Here is a 15,658-nt window from a genome sequence, read left to right on the forward strand (position 1 = left end):
GTTTGGTAAGCGCAGACATGGGCTCTGCAGGAAAAGTTGTTTCGGGATAGCCTTTCTTTTGGTGATCCTTCCTGTAAAGACCGTGATTCTGTTAGCTAACATTTTTTTTTTTGGTTAAAGGTTGCCACATTCCAGAAACCACACTACGTTCTTCACTGTTTTTAAAAGCTGACGCCCAACCGTGGACCTGCTTTCTCTGCCGCTGCTGAAAATAAGCTGAAAATATGCCATGGAGTTGCACATGTTTTAATTAAAACCCAAATAAACGCTAACTTAACTCTGACATCAACGTTGTGATTAAGCAAGCAATTCCAACATAAGAAATATTTCTTTGGTTATTGCTCTTAGTAAACTCCGCGTCGTTTAGCGCTGCACTTTTGATGTTGAGAGCTCATTTGTAGGCGTCTTTGCACATATCCTGTGCGTAAATTGGGTAGCCATCGCCGCAGATGTCGTTGTACTGGATGACGCATTCGTCTGGAATTAAGTCCTTGACAAAATCCTGTACCCAAAGCGTGCATTCTGAAAAGAAAAATTAACAAGAAAAACAGACGTCCGCATTCCACAACGCAGATTACCCAGTTGTGGTTCTTTCTTGTTTTCGATAGTTTTTGGTCAGGAGAACATGAAGAGAAAAAGAGTTGAAAAAGTAAGATAATTGAGATATCGTGCTGGCGGCAAAAAGTGAACACACATATACATACCTCGGTAAAACTGGATGCTACTCACTTCACTCAAAAAATATTCTTCCTCGCGCACTCACTCACTCACACTCACCTCTCGCTCTCACCACTCGCTCTCACCACTCCCACGGACTCGCTCTCACGCTCGCGAAAAGAGCGAAAGGCAATGATGCAAGCTATGCAAGACCTAGCGTTCACTACTTATTCGCTTTGTCAGCCTTCAAAATGTTTGTTCTTTTTTGAGTAGATATTTGGAACCTATATGAATACATGAACAATTTTTCCTTCATTATCGCTTCGCACCTACGTATGCACACCCGCACATCGTTTCAGGCAACTTTACTCGAAGTTATTGTTGTCTTTCTGGCTCTTCTCTGGGGTTAGGCTTTCGTCCCCTTTCCCTCTTCTAGTAAATGACGTAAAAACCCAGTAGAACTGTGAGTACGCGTGCAGAAGAACAAAAGAAAGAAGCAAAAGTTTTAGATTGCACACATAAACAACTGAATCTGGCGTAGAAATACCTTATGGAGTGTCAACGGCTTCACCTTCGCCTACTACAGACACTTCACCACCCTAAAAAAATATGAGCCTAAATAATGAACCTCGGCGTTTTGAGTGAGCGCTTAGCATTGTTTGTGTATCGTGAGACGTTAGACCCAATGAGGAATAAAGGAAATACTCAGATACCTCACCTAATCGCTTCATAAGCCTATGTGGAAACGTAAGCTAGAACATCGCGAAATTAAATCCCAAGAAATTGGACGAAAGCTTTACGTGGGGTAGTTGGGCACCCATTATCGCTTGAAAAACAGGGCTGAAAACTTGGACAAATTAGAACGCAACAACAAGTGCTGCTGTTGTCTTCTACTTCGTCCGTGTTTTAAGACCATCCTGCAGTCTAACACAGGCTGAAACAAGGTTCCAGTACCAGTACACACGCTTAAAACAGCCTGACTTAGACGACTAAACAATTGGGGTTGTGGTGCTGTTAATTGCTCCAGACTACTTCTAGGCGTATTTAAGCGGTTCGTGTATGGCTTGGTGTGTAGACGATGTGGTACCAATCTCAGCTGGACATGTCCACGAATAAACACTGGGAAAAAATCAGTTATTGACGTGTGTTCTTTACGTTTATGATAAAAAAAGTGTCGCGTACGTTGAAATTCTGCATGTCTGCAGTCCAGTTTCGTAGAAACTCTAGCGTCAATATGTACAATGCCAAGAAAACTGGAAACCAGTACAATTGTAAAATAATCTGTTATTTACTAAATAGCGCCGACAACTCAGCACATTTTTGTTGTGCTTTATAAGGGTAAATAAAACAAGGGACGCGCATGCCTCCCAATGATTCAACGTTTCATCCTTTGACGCACTTTTTATTTAAACCGCTGACACGTAGCCTTTGCCAACGGTGGAATGCCTTTGCAGAAAAAAAGAAACTGCGAATGGATTAAAAAATAGTTACCCTCTTGCACGCAACAGTTCCGACATGGTGAAGGTGACATCTCCTACTTAGCGACGGAAAGGTGTATGGTGGAGAATAGGTTTTGCCATTTGTGTTAGAACCTGAAGGATACGCGGTCAAATCATACTATCTGCTCTCCACTCTTTTGGGTGACCTTTATTAGCCTAACTTCACCCCCTTCCGGAGGATTCGCCGTTTACAGTGGGAACCTCGGGGAGGTAAGGGCCACCCAGGGAGCAGTTCTGCAGGACTCCCCTTGACTCTACACCCTTGTCCCCAGGCGACTGGTTTACATGGGCTCATCACTTTCCTCAGCCGCCGACGAGAACACACAATGGGCCCCTTCCCCACTTCCGTGTAAAGGGGTTCGCGACACTCCCCGGCCCCATGGAAACCATATGTGCGTCTGTACAACGTGGGTGTAGTAGTCAATTGCGGAGCCCGTTCTGCGGAACTCACCGTAGCTCTGCACCCTAGCCACCTAGTAATTTGGTTAAAAGGGCTCATCAAGCCTGTCAACCAGCTCGCATTATGGACTCCTTCCTGGCTCCGGTTACAGGGGTTCGAAACACCCCCGGCCCCATGATTCCATAAAACGAACTGTACGACATAGGTGCAGTAGTTACTGCAGAACATTGACACCCCGGACTTCTCCCACGCTGGATTACAGCAGCGCGTTACTGCTCCCAGCCGTTGGGCAATTCCCATTTTCCATGCTTCTGCGCGGGAAAAGAGAGTCATAGTCGTTTTTTGTCGTTCCGACTGCTCCAGTAGAACGTGTTGGTTGAAAAGTGTTCACGAATTTGTAAATGTAATGTTGTGGCAAGAAATATTGCGAAGTTTTTTACGATCTCCAAGGAGGGGCATCTCAAGAACGGCGCAATCCTTGTAGTCTGTGTAGTGGAAGCGGCCAACGTAACTGGTAGTGTTGTCTGAAAAAGAACAGTAAAAGAAACCACTGTGGTTATTTTCTCCTCTGGGTGAAATGGGCGGCTACATGACGGTTTAAGACATTTGTATGTCAGGTTTTTATGTAATCCTAAATTGATGAAGTTTATACTTTTGGTTTCGACATATTCGTATCAGCCTAACGAGAGAAATGCGGTTGCAAGTAAACATCAAACTTAGTTTTAAAACTATTCCTTGGGCATCCATTTCGATGCCCAAGACAATGCGAGAAGGCAAGCATGCGAGCGAGCAGAGGGCAACATATCGCTGTGGGACACGCTGCCTCGTTCCCGCCATCTCAACTGCGCATGTCCGTGCGTTTTCGACGGCCGCTGCCAGGTGACAGCACCGGTACCTTCGATCGTCCGCTCCGCGGTTCGTATTTGAATTGCCCATGACTGTACGATGTGAAACCGGGTGCCTGGTGCGGCCGAGTCGTCAGTGGGCAGTAATATCCCTGTATATTACGAGGCGTTCCCTACCCTCCGTGCGAAACAGAGAGATCTTGATCTGCGCTTGGTTTTACTTATGCATGCCATTTCACCCAGAAGGTTTTACCCATGAAAATGTAACACATTTTCAGGCTTTTGTATGGGCTTCTTTTATGCTTCCCACCAATCTCTGTCCTCAATGTGCAACGTGAGCTGTACGAAGGCAAGGGAAAGGCAATGTTGTGCGTATGTGGACGGGATGTTCATTTTTCCCGCTCGCATGGTGGCCATAAGGCGGCTGCTACACTTTTAAAATTGAGCTCAACTCCCAATGTCGAAGCTATACGTAACAATGTTTGACACAGAAATATTCGAATCAGAAACTGTGCATACGCGATACGTTGAATGGGTCGTTTCTTACTGGTTACTTGCGCTGGCTTTTTCTTTAACTGACATTTTTGCGTTTAACGCTTTAAGAATATCAAAGTAAGCTCCATAAAATAGTGTATTCCTCCTGAATTCCTTCTCTTCATCAATGCCCATCAATTTATGCGCCTTATACATTCGGCGAGATAAATTTCCGTACATAGAAGAGATTCCTAAAAAGCTTGATTATATATAGGGGCTTACCTGGGCCAACAGTGAACCTAATGGTATCCGGTGTGTCGCCTTCAGTGATGTGCACTGGTATCAGCTGCCTGGGAAAATAATCCTGTTGTGAAATGTTCCCCAGCGCCAAAATTTTCTGAGGCTTGGAAAGTCGCACATGGTTGTTACTCCAGTACAGCAGAATCTTCAGAATAACGTAATGTAATGTAATGAGTATACAATTAGCAGTGTAAAGCAGATTGTGACGATGGTTACTTAGCGCATGCGGAAACTGCCATTACTCAATCCAGTAACGCTAACTGCCGTCAGTGATGCTGACTCGCATGTGATGAAACCTGTTTTTAAAATCCCGCTAGTCAATTTTGTTGCTGGAAGCCTCAACTTACATCGCGGAATCCGATAGCCCAGCGAATGAGGACTCACGCAGAAGAAGAAACCATTAATCGGGTTATCTCTGCCACAGCTAGGTGGCAAAACGGCCAAATACTTTAGGCGCAGTGATTGGCGGTGGTGCTGCGGGAAACATAACTGGCACAGCGAGATGTTAACGACGTGGTTCACGTTGCCTTCTTCCCCCATCCACTATCCACGCATACAAACCTCCTTTTTCGCAGCTATAACAGAAAACAAACCAGATCTTGATCTTGACCAACTCGTCCAAGCTTCCGCAAGAGCGGAAGCTTGGACGAGTTGGTAATATTGGCGGGAAGCGCGAATTAACACGACGACAGAGAAGAGAACAACAAAAAGCGCTTCGTATTGTCTATTTTGTTGTTCTCTTCTCTGTCCTTATGTTAATTCGCGCTTCCCGCCAATGCAGATCTCGATATTTAAAATAAGAAATCTCGGGCAATCTCCACTAACGTGAAATTTGAGGAGGAGTGAAGCATGCAGTATATAAGTGTATTCTTGGCGTCTTGGCATTTTTGCCCACGGAGATGAAACCGTTGGGGGGTAGAGGTATACAGCCTTTCTGTCAGTCTCTTGTCTTTGAAGCTCGAAGCGTTCTAGCGCAAGGCGTTGGTAAACAAGTGTTCCGGTGTGTCATTTTAGTACGCGCTACGTTCTAGTGCGAGGCGTTGGAAAACGAGTATCCCGGTGTTTTAGCACCGTGACTACATGATGCTACGATGACATGAGACGACGACGACATGAGATGTCGACAGCCCGAGCCGCTAAGGGGCTTCGCCCCTAAAACGAAATATTTTAAAACTTAAAGGAATCGCGCAAGGCTACCTCAACAGTGGCGTAATAGGGCTAATACTTTATCTTGGCACTTTGGTTGCGAGATCGGACGGAACTAGAGGCTTTACTAAATAACCCAATTATGGCTTTTGGCAGTGGTTTTGGTCGGATACCGCCGATAGCACACACAAATCTTCGAGGCGCCATCGGAACTGGTCAGGAAAGTAACGTATAAGTCACCCCTGTTTCATCTGTAACATCAACGAAATAGGTTATCTGAGCATGGTCTAATAGATTTCCGGCTTGAAAAAAAGTTACCTCGAAAAATGCAGTGTGACATATTCCGACTATTTAAACGTACCTAAATTAACTACAGTGGGTATCACAAATGTAATAGTTATTGGCGGTTAACTAATCTTCTTGATACGCATTTAACAATTGAAGCAGAGAACTCCTATTTTGTGAAAAAAAATCTCGAAGAAAATGAATAGCCGGCGATGCTGCCGAAAATTGCTGAGGTTCGGGTTCCTAAACCACACTAAAGAAAAAAATTTATAAATGCTGGAAAGTACCGGGGGATGGCACTGACCGTAGTTGGCTTAAAATACATTAAATTCTGCTGCTCAGTGGTGTGTAATTCCAGAGAAGAATTGAAAGTTCCGCGATTGTGTGGCAAGGATCATTTCACCAAATTTGCAATATTTCAACCAATCATTGTGTTTTCTTGTCAAAATTTTTGGTTACTGTGGGCCAGGAGGTAACTAAGGGTTGCTTTATGAACAAGGATTGTCAATTGTCAATAGCGATCCGAAGCAGTGTGGTTTTAGGGTGGGTAAGCGTGCTTATCCTATCGCGACGGTGGGCAGCTGAGGGTGAAGCCGGATATTAGCTACGCCTCCTGTCCCAGGCGCTTATTAGGAAATAGTCTTTAATTGTGTAAGAAAAGTTTACCGAATGCCAAATAGTCAATTGAATCTCTAAAGGGAAAATCACTCTTCAGAGGAAATTATTTTCGTGGCCATTATAGTGATCGCAACGAATTGTGTTCAAATCAACAAATGTTCTTCGTGATAAACATTAACGAAAATAAAACATGAGCTCGAGATATACAGGAAAGAATGTAAAGCATTGGCCTCTCTAAAACTTCCGAAATCGCTGCTGCATCTTACCGTTCCTTCCCGTTTTCTCCTACGAGTGACCACACGTACGTCACGGTCTTTGCTTCCGAATTGAAATCTTGTCGGTGAGCGGATAGGCACTCAAGGATGGAGTCGTTGTCGGTGTCCGCGATGGCAATAGGATGTTCAAAAGCTGCGATTGCCTGCATAGACCAACCTAGGTTCGCAGCCAGTCAAGCCTTTTTCCCCCGAAAACTGAGGTAAAGGAGTTTTGCGAGATTCATAGTGTCCTAAAGGGGATATGAAGACAAAATAAGTTTGGTTCATTAAAGAGACTGATTCGTCACAATAACAGTAACAGAAATTTTACTGCAAACTCCAAAGAAATAAAGAAAATATAAGAAAAAAACAAATTCAGCAGTGGCGAGTCCACAGCCACTTTCTGCGCACTAATTAAGAGAATCTCACGTAGGAACATGTACAGTCTTTGTCATAACTTTCTAGTCTAAGCTGAAAGTGCGCAGGCTGCAGAAAATTTAATGTACAACCTTAAAGGGGTCCTGAAATACCTTCCGCCGATGAATGGATGTACATGTACCCAAATAAAGCAATGTATTTTCAATCTCCTCCCGCAAGAATTTTGTTAAAGCGATGAGTATTAGCTGAGAAATCGCAAATCAAAAACCGCGCATTATCGTCGCTCCGCGTTTCCTCCTCCTTTCGACTTACTCTCCGCTGTTGACGGCGCGCGAGCCTTGCCTCCCATGATGCTGCGCTCCGCAGCGGTGACGTACTTCCGCTATTCCGCTGCTCAGACTGTCGTCTGCTACGGGCAAGCTTTGTTGACACCATGAATCCCGCACTCCGCTCAAGGCTGGAAAAGCGAACGAAAAATCTGGCCGCATGTATGCGGCGGCCTGGCCTTGCCCTTTCGCGGTGTACGTTGCTGGTGGTGGTGGTGAAAAACGTTCTTTGGTGAAAAACGTTCTTTTTGCTGGTGGCAAATGACTTTTTATCGGCGGCGAACTCGCAGCCGCACGGGGAGGGTCGTGCGCTCGTTCCCTTGATGCACCGCGCACTGTTTATCCAAAAAGCGCCGTATCAGATGTGGCCCCGCTGGTGCCGGGTCTTATTTTGCGGCGGTGGTAATTCCTCCCGGCGGCATGTGAAAAAGTCATATTAAACCGATACAGAACCCGTGCACAAAACGCTTCAATCATGTGACCAGTTCAGCTTGGGGCGACGCGTGGTGGAGAGCGGCAACGTTGGCAAAACATGCTCCGTCGCGGCTCTGAGCTTTCTAGCGCTGGAGCAAGCGCCATTTCTTTGACAATCTCAAACATCGGTTGCCTTGGCAACAAGGCACAAACCACTCCAGAAGTCAGTTACGGTTGCGTGATCCCGGTTCAGCTTGGGGCCCCACCTCGCGACATGTGGGTACTGCTGGCGTACCACTCACTCCCATTGGAAAGTGCGAGATGCGTTTGGCATTACAGGAGGCGATGGTGTGTGTGTTGTGGACGCCTTTGTTTCGCGATGAAATGCGACGTTGTGCTTCTGCGGGTGGATAGTGCTTCCCATGGTCTGGATTATCTTTCTCGAGCGACGTACGACTCAACCTCGCATGGGGTATGTGCAGTGTGCGTGGCTAAAAGCCATCGGCTTGTGCGCCAGATTTAAGTGACTTGCTGTTCGTCCCCGCAAAGCGCGCGCGAGGTGAGTACCGAATTTACGACGGGCAGGAGGCAACCCATCCTCTGTCAATCGTGGTTCAGACTTTCAACGCATGTTCTGACGTTGTGTTCGTTAGAAACGCATCTCGGGATTGTTTTGAAGTTGAATAAAATGTATGCGTCAAACCCGGGCATTCGGCTCAGGGCGTTCTCTGCGATTGCACGAAAGAAGTGCCACGGGGCTTCAATGCTTTCTCTATGGAACGTACTCAGGTAACAGAATATTCATGTCGTGTTATGGCCGTGTTGCATTCAATACAAACGGTTAAGCGTTTGTTTTACACTTGTTTCTTTTGTCGTAAAATGTCCAAGCACTCCGGCACTCCGCTGGCAGATCAGCCGGCAAGCCGACGCTGAGCAGACGACTCATCTCTTTGCCGGAAGTGCGTGAAAAAGCCGCCCAATAGCAGGATGTCTAGCTCATGACGAACATCTGGGAATCGATGATGTAGACATGTGAAGATGGCGGCGTCCAAAAACACGAAGGGAAGGGTGAGAAAAAAACGACAAACTTTGCAACAAAAGTGTGAGCTTTCCGCTGCGCGTAAAAGAGTAATACTTGGCACAGAGGACGTTGACGACCCAGTCTAACGGTTGCGCTAGTTCATTTAGTGTGCTCAAAATGCCTTTCAGGGCCCCTTTAAGTCCCGAGAGGGGCTGAAACGTTTTATGCTGGAAAGCACGGGAAAACACCTTTGTTTTTTACTGCCATAAAATATTTTCCTCAGATTTAAAGGTAAAGCTTATTCTTTGTATTCTTTGTGGTCGATAAGGCTTATGATTGGCCTAGAAAATTTTGACAAAGGGAGTGCGTACTGTGTCTTGCATACATGGCTATTTTGTTTTCTTCGTTTTAGATACAGCCACCGTGGGCGAGAATAGAAAGCGTCACTTCTTGCTCAGCACGTGAACGTCATACTTTCTGGCCCGTTGGGATGGTTATAAGTTAAAAACTGAACGTCAGCGTTCAAATTTCTACATTTGCAACGGTGTTAACCAGGAAAAATGTTGTTCACTCAAGCTTTGCATTTCACCCAAACACAACAAATCATCCGGTGTTTTAAATACGGGTTTTTTTTGTTTGTCTGTTTTTTCAGGAGGTAAATTGATTTATTTAAAAATGGCACTTGCATTGTTAAAGTGTCTAACTAGCATACTCTCAGATTACAGAACAAAATCGGTTACCTTGAAACCGTCAGGCACGTCACGCTGAAGCTCTTTTGGTCCCCGGGCTCCTAAAGCGGCCCCAATAAAATAGGCAACTTGGAATGCAATTATGAATAAGACTAGACGGCAGATCATTTTGTTGGTCTAGATATATTTTTGTTTGCGAGAACACTCCCCAAGCCCGTTTTTAGATTTTAGAGCGCGAATTCTCACTCCAAGAGCGACGGAACCTGAGAGTGGGGCAAGGATCGAATGGCTGGGCTTTGTGCAGTTACCAGACCGTCCCATGAAAGCACATGAAAAATGATCCCTCCCGACAGTTGTGTTCCCGGACGCTTATAACAAAAATGTTTACTGCTGAACACATTGTTTGACCACTTCCCTGCGGCTGAGAGAGAGAACATTCCCCCATTGCGATTGTTATGACAGGTCAGAAAATTTTCCGACAGCCGTCAAATTGAACTTTGGTAGAGGTGAAAAGCAATGAATGTCATTTTTGAAAGGTTCTCGTTCATCCGCGAACTCCATAAGCGCCAACTGTTGCACTCAGGTTCTGACAAGCAGATGGTGCAGTTGTGTTGACTAAAATAAAATCAACGAAATAAAATTTTGCAACTAACACAGGCTGGTTGGCTACGACACGCAAGGTCATCGTACAAATGGCCGTAACTTGAAGTACAATGAGTACAAGCGCTTTTCCACCCGCCATCGGTTGGCGATGTTACACCTCAAAGCTTGAGGTCTGGCCTTACATTCAGGGGTAAGGATTAACGTAAGCAAGAGGACGCGCTACAAGAGGATTTTCCCTACGCGGCTGTGTCGTCGGAAGACGACGACCAAAGGGATGACTACGATTTCTCCTGATTAAAACCCTGTGCATATTTTAATGGTCTTTGCTTCGCAGCGCCACAAAAAACGGCTTTGCACTGCTGGGGTCCGGCTGCTCCCTCTTTCCTGGTATCTTCTGTCAGTGTGGGGACAAGCTAGGTCCACCCCTAGCTCTGCTGTTTCTCCAGCCTTGCACCACTCGTGCAAGCTGCGCCTGTTTCTTTTTGTTTGTTTGTTTATTCTTGGGTTTCGGGGGAAATAAGATGCATATTTTTTTTTTATTTCGTCAGATCATTTTGTGAAAATTTTATTTTTTCTATTTTTCTTATTCTTTGCTCTTTTTTAATTCTGTTCGACCAATTATCTCCATTTAAGCTCTTTTAATGATTACAGGTTTTTTTTTTCACCAAGTCTGTATTTTTGTTGTAATGCAGGGCGTTACACGGTCCTGGCTGTGGGGTAGTGATACCCCCCAAGCCCTGCTGGGGGTCCTCCGTGGCAACGACCTCTCCTGACCGAACTATCTACAACCCACCCAATCGTCCGAACAACGGCTGCCCCAAGACAGAACCGTTGTCACGGGCTATTGATCACAAAACAATCCGACGAAATCGACATTTATACCGATGCCAGCTTGACGACACGAAATGTTGGAACTGCCTTGGTTTTCCCAGGTTACAGAACCATTTGGACACCCGGAACGCCAAAATTACTGTCACACCCATGAAAGCAGAAATACTCGCCATTACCCACGCTCTTGACTACCTTATGTACGACCTCCATTAACCCACACCAAAAAAATACCAGAATATTAACCGACTCCTACGAAGCATTTCAAGAACTTCGATGAGCATTTTCAACGCACCCTTCAGGCAAGCAATGGCCCTACAGCTCTATGGCAGTCGAGTCCGCATAGACTGGACTCCTGGCCATGATTCGGCGGCGCCCGGGAATCAGGCAGCCCAGGAAGCGTTGCAGGAGACTTGCTCTTTCCTCTCCTGCGCTGACTCCGCCGTCGCCCAGCCTTCAGACCTTCCTGAATGCTTGGACACGACCGAAAGTACCAGCGTACCCCCCGCCATCCGCCTACACCGGTACAAACACGACAAGAAACTCCGACTCAAGCAACTTACTCCGAGAGGTCACGTTTCCAACCAACCTTCTCTTACAAGAACACAAGAAATAGTTATTAACAAATTCTATAGTACATGTCATGTAAAGTACATGGTACCCCCCCCCCTCCCATCAACCCACCCGCTGCGGTGGCTCAGTGGATAAGGCGTTGTGCTGCTAAGCACAAAGACGAGGGTTCGATTCTCGGCCGCGGAGGCCGCTTTTCTGATGGAGGCGAAAAGCAAAAACGCCCGTGTGTTCGAGATATTGGCGCACGTTAAAGATTCCCAGGTGGTCAAAATTAATCCGGAGCCCTCCACTACGGCGCGCCTCATCGCCTGCGCTGCATCGGCGCGTTAAACCTTATAATCAACATCAACACCCCACATCAACCCAAAATGTCCATACTGCCAGCAATCCTTCAAGGCTGGGTTGCACCAGCTGGTCTGTATATGCCTCAAATTTTTTCGGTACCGGAATTTCACTTCCCCAAACCCAGATCACTCCACCCATATCGATCCCCTCATATTAGATGACCACACCATTAACCTTATCATACACTTCGCCCCTAAGTGCGGTCTAGAGCGAGTTATATAGCGATGGCCTACAGCAGTGAATAGACAATTCAATGCTGTACAACCGTCCTGGGAAAGAACTTACGCCGCCTCCCGGCAACCACGAACTGATGACGAACCCCTTTCAACTATGAATCCGTCCCTCCCAACTCCCCCACGAGGCCTCCGGCCTTCCCTTTTGAATAAAAGGTTTAACAACAAGGCATGCAATAAATGCTAAGCACTAAAAACATTGTTTTTTTTTTATTTTGTGCGTTTGGACGCTGCTACATAGAGAGTTTGGTTTGTATGGGGATTTGTAGGAAAGGGGAAAGCGGAAAGCGATCATTATACCTCCATTTACGGTGTCATCAGACCGGAAGCAACATTTTGAGCGCTTTGAGTTCGTGTGTAGATGACAAAATGGACACGAGTTCTCCCCCAACAACGTGCAAGTGTAGGTTTTCTGTCTATGTTTTATGGCCTGTTTTAAAATCAACAAAAGTACAAAAATATTCGCCAGAGCTTGTCGATTTAGCGGCAACGAAATGCTGGAATTGCCGAGAAATCATCCCTCCGCTTGTTCCATGGCCCTTCCCCACAAATACGTGGCCCATGCCCCCAGACGGGATTGATCGAAATTGTAATGTCAATGCCTTACTAAGTGGAATTAAAGGCCATCTGCCTCATCCTCACCGCGCCTATGCAGATTTCCCAAGCCCAGGCTCCCAATTTTTTTTTTCATCCTATTACAGCGAAAACTTCAGGACGCACCGTGTGAAATATCAACCTCGCAATATCATTTTAGGTGTCGGCCCTTTTTCGCCAATCTCTGGGCTGAGCCGCGTCGCCGTCGTCGTTACCGAGTGAACGATGGGAAGGCCGTCGACTGAAAGAAAGCAAAGGAGGAGAGTGTCGCGAAATTGGGAGGGGAGGGCGGTTCTCCGTGGCGGCGCGAGCCAGTGCTCTCCGGAAGTGTGCGGGGGGGAGGGGGGCAGTATGGTGTGCCCGCACGAGGCGCTCGTCTGCGCGACGCTGGCGAAAACGTGACGATGGTGTGCGTTCCCTGCCTACTCGAGTCGCGGTCCCTTCCGGAGACGCACTTCGCGCCGCCGACGCAGAGGCTCATCATCGCTGCCGTCGAGAGAACCCACGAGCGAGTGCTGCCTCAGCCCACTGCTGCTGCGCCCAAATATCGCACTAGGGAGTATCGTAATCGCCAGCCAATTTTTTTCAATGAGCATAACCGCATGGATCTACGTCAGCCCGTGGCGTAGTAGGCTGCATCACACTCGGAAGATTGTCCGGGCTCGCTTTCAGGGCAAAAGTTTGTAGGGACCATTTATCGTTAGCTTTGAATCCAACTTGGAGGTCGTCACTTCGTACGTATTCACAGGTCACAAGTGTTTTTTCTCGCTTGACGGCAGCATGCATTCGCGACATGTTGGCGCGCTAGATGTGAGCTGGGCACGTGTACGCGCACATACGTTGGTTAATTGGGCACATGACTAACCGCTTTCATGGTCGTAGTGTATAGAGTGCCGTCCGACGCCGATCTATAGCTCAGTATTGCAGGCATGGCTAGATTGCGGTCCGAAGACATTCGAATACTCAGGACTAGGCTAGCACTACACTTAGTGTCTATCGTTGTGGTGTAGAGGTTTCGTCATAGCTTCTTGTTGCCAAGGACTCTGGTTCGAAACCGGCTTCCGGTTGTGTTATTTTTCTTTCACCTTTAACTGAATTATAATTCTCATGGCTTAGGTTAGTTTTTGGTGTTGAAATGATTGTTTTGTGTCCGAAAGGTCATTTTATATCAGTTTAGGCTAGCTTAGGTTACCTTACTTTACGTTAGGTAGAGCGGTGTAGTGCTAGACGCGGCATTTTTTTTTTTTTTTTTTGAAACGCCGGTGGACGTCGATACAGTGGAGTGCTTATAGTACCGTCGGTCGGCAATACAGCCTTTATTAATGCTGCCGCCAAATCTTTATGTAAAGCAAGGCTCATAATTAATGCAGTACTCTCATCAGGCTGCCTGGGCGATTTTCCATGAGCACCAGGCGTACGCAGTGGCCGTGTTCCTAAGCTGTGCTTTTCATGTAGACGGAATCGACGTCATCACCTCCAGCCGCAAACGACGACGCCGGCCGCCAGAAGCGAGCGCCCCCTGAGGCTGAAATCGGCCAAACGGACAACTGGAGCGCGGAATCGAAGATGCGTGCCGGTAAGTTCACCGACATTAATAGTGGGGCGGAGAAGAAAAATAGGACAAGGGATTTTAGCGCACAATGCATCGCCAGTGGGGTTCGTTCTCCCCTTGTCGCTGCTTACGCAGATGAGTAATTAATTTCGTGTGCCACGGCGTAAGAAAACTTTGCTGCAGTCCTAGGAGAGCACGGAAGGTGAATGCAGCACCTCTGTTCCAAAACCTCCTTCGACGACCAAGTACCAATTTTGGGTCTCGCATGTCCTAACGCCTAAACATAGATGTCCTCAGCAATATTTTTTCTGAGCTGTGGTGGAACACTGAGTTATACTTGAATGATGGGAGTTGTCGCGGTTTTTTAGTTGTCTTGTGAGATTGGATAGACGCGAGCTGTTCGATGCTGCTGTTGTTTAACAGTTACCGTGGACGTTATTCAAATTATCAGCTGAACTAGAATAAGAGCGCCTACGCGGCTCATTGCTGCGAAAGCGATTCAACGAGGTAGAAGTCGGTGCATGGGTACGTCATTGTCATTAGATTTTTTCCTGGTTAATCTTTAAGCACAACCCATGACCATGGCTAACAGAAAAAAATTAGGTTTCCTGCAAATCTCGCTCGTGTTTTGTGAGCAGTCGCTTAGGTTTCGACTCAAATTAGCAAAGTGGTTTTCTAACACATCATCAAACTTTCAAATAACAGTGCTCATACCTACTTTTCTTCAAGCGCGCAATGGCAATAAAACAAACAAAATCCCCACAAAACTTACCCATTAAAAAGTATCGCAGCCTTACAAAATTAAAAAAAAATGTCAGTTTCTGGTTGTCAATTCTATTTAACCCATTGCGTGCATTTCTCCCTAAATGTAGTCTATGGCCAAACGCTGCGGCATTTCATCAAATGCTGCTTGGCTAACCATAAGGTCGATATCCCACTGATTTGTTAATTTTTTGCTCCGTGTGTGAGCACGAGTTGATGAACACACATCATTTCAAGTAAGACGGTCGCACTTTACTGCTTTTAAAACTACAGCTTTATCAAATACGACATCACGCCTCGTAGCCTAATAGATAAGTGCACAGACTTTTTCAATTCCGCCGACTACCTGGGTTCGAGAACACATGACCCGTGCTGTTGGTGTTTTTAACCTTATCTAAAAACTCTTGAAGGACACTTAACAAGTATTCTCTGTGAAAGCGTTTCTTGTTTCGGCTCGGATGGGGGAAAATGTTTGCTGGCGCTAATTTTTTCCCACCTTTGTTCTGCACACATTTGTATGCTGCCGATTGAATTTCCCGCCAATCAACGACATTTCTTTCCGGGCGTTCGTGTTCGAAAAGCCGTATTGCACGCACTGCGGGAGTTCCCTGTGGTAGGCGGCGGGAAAACGTGTCCGGAAGGAGCGGCGAGATACCGCGGAAGGCCAGTCATTCGGTCAACGCCGCGGGCTACCACCTTTCCGCTGAATTCCCGCTACTCGGATCAGTGCGAGGTCGCCGGTCGAGTGCGGGGGCCGAAGGACGCCGCCAACAGGTAATTCGAACACTCAACGACGTCCTGTGGTTGCCTGTTGTCGGGGCGGTAATTTCGCGTTCCGTCACGTGGCTATAGGCTTGTGGTT

At 46.6% G+C, this 15,658-nt stretch overlaps 1 protein-coding gene across 2 annotated transcripts; it reads right to left on the bottom strand.

The window, feature by feature from the left end:
- Positions 1–250: 250 nt before the first annotated feature.
- Positions 251–9,662, bottom strand: LOC144152121 (uncharacterized). Of its 2 annotated transcripts, XM_077683332.1 has the most exons (5): positions 9,358–9,662; positions 6,491–6,642; positions 4,158–4,225; positions 2,997–3,080; positions 251–522 (listed from the first exon to the last, which is right to left on the bottom strand). In XM_077683332.1, exons 1-5 carry the CDS (start codon positions 9,472–9,474, stop codon positions 392–394), a joined length of 552 nt encoding a protein of 183 aa, XP_077539458.1. In that variant the 5' UTR covers positions 9,475–9,662; the 3' UTR covers positions 251–391. The 2 variants fall into 2 exon arrangements, with proteins under 2 accessions (XP_077539458.1, XP_077539459.1); XM_077683333.1 differs by lacking the exon at positions 2,997–3,080.
- Positions 9,663–15,658: the final 5,996 nt, after the last annotated feature.

The sequence above is a fragment of the Haemaphysalis longicornis genome, unplaced genomic scaffold, assembly GCF_048455015.1.
Source record: "Haemaphysalis longicornis isolate Haplotype H1 unplaced genomic scaffold, Haemaphysalis longicornis Haplotype H1 scaffold_9, whole genome shotgun sequence".
NCBI classification, from domain to species: Eukaryota; Metazoa; Arthropoda; class Arachnida; order Ixodida; family Ixodidae; genus Haemaphysalis; species Haemaphysalis longicornis.

Bases quoted from the DNA above. Each gene is read 5' to 3' on its own strand.
- LOC144152121 (XM_077683332.1), bottom strand. From the start codon at position 9,474: ATGATCTGCCGTCTAGTCTTATTCATAATTGCATTCCAAGTTGCCTAT. The intron at 6,643-9,357 runs GTAACCGATTTT...TGGTCTATGCAG, and splicing joins ACGTGCCTGACGGTTTCAAG to GCAATCGCAGCTTTTGAACA. The intron at 4,226-6,490 runs GTAAGATGCAGC...TTATTTTCCCAG, and splicing joins GGAGAAAACGGGAAGGAACG to GCAGCTGATACCAGTGCACA.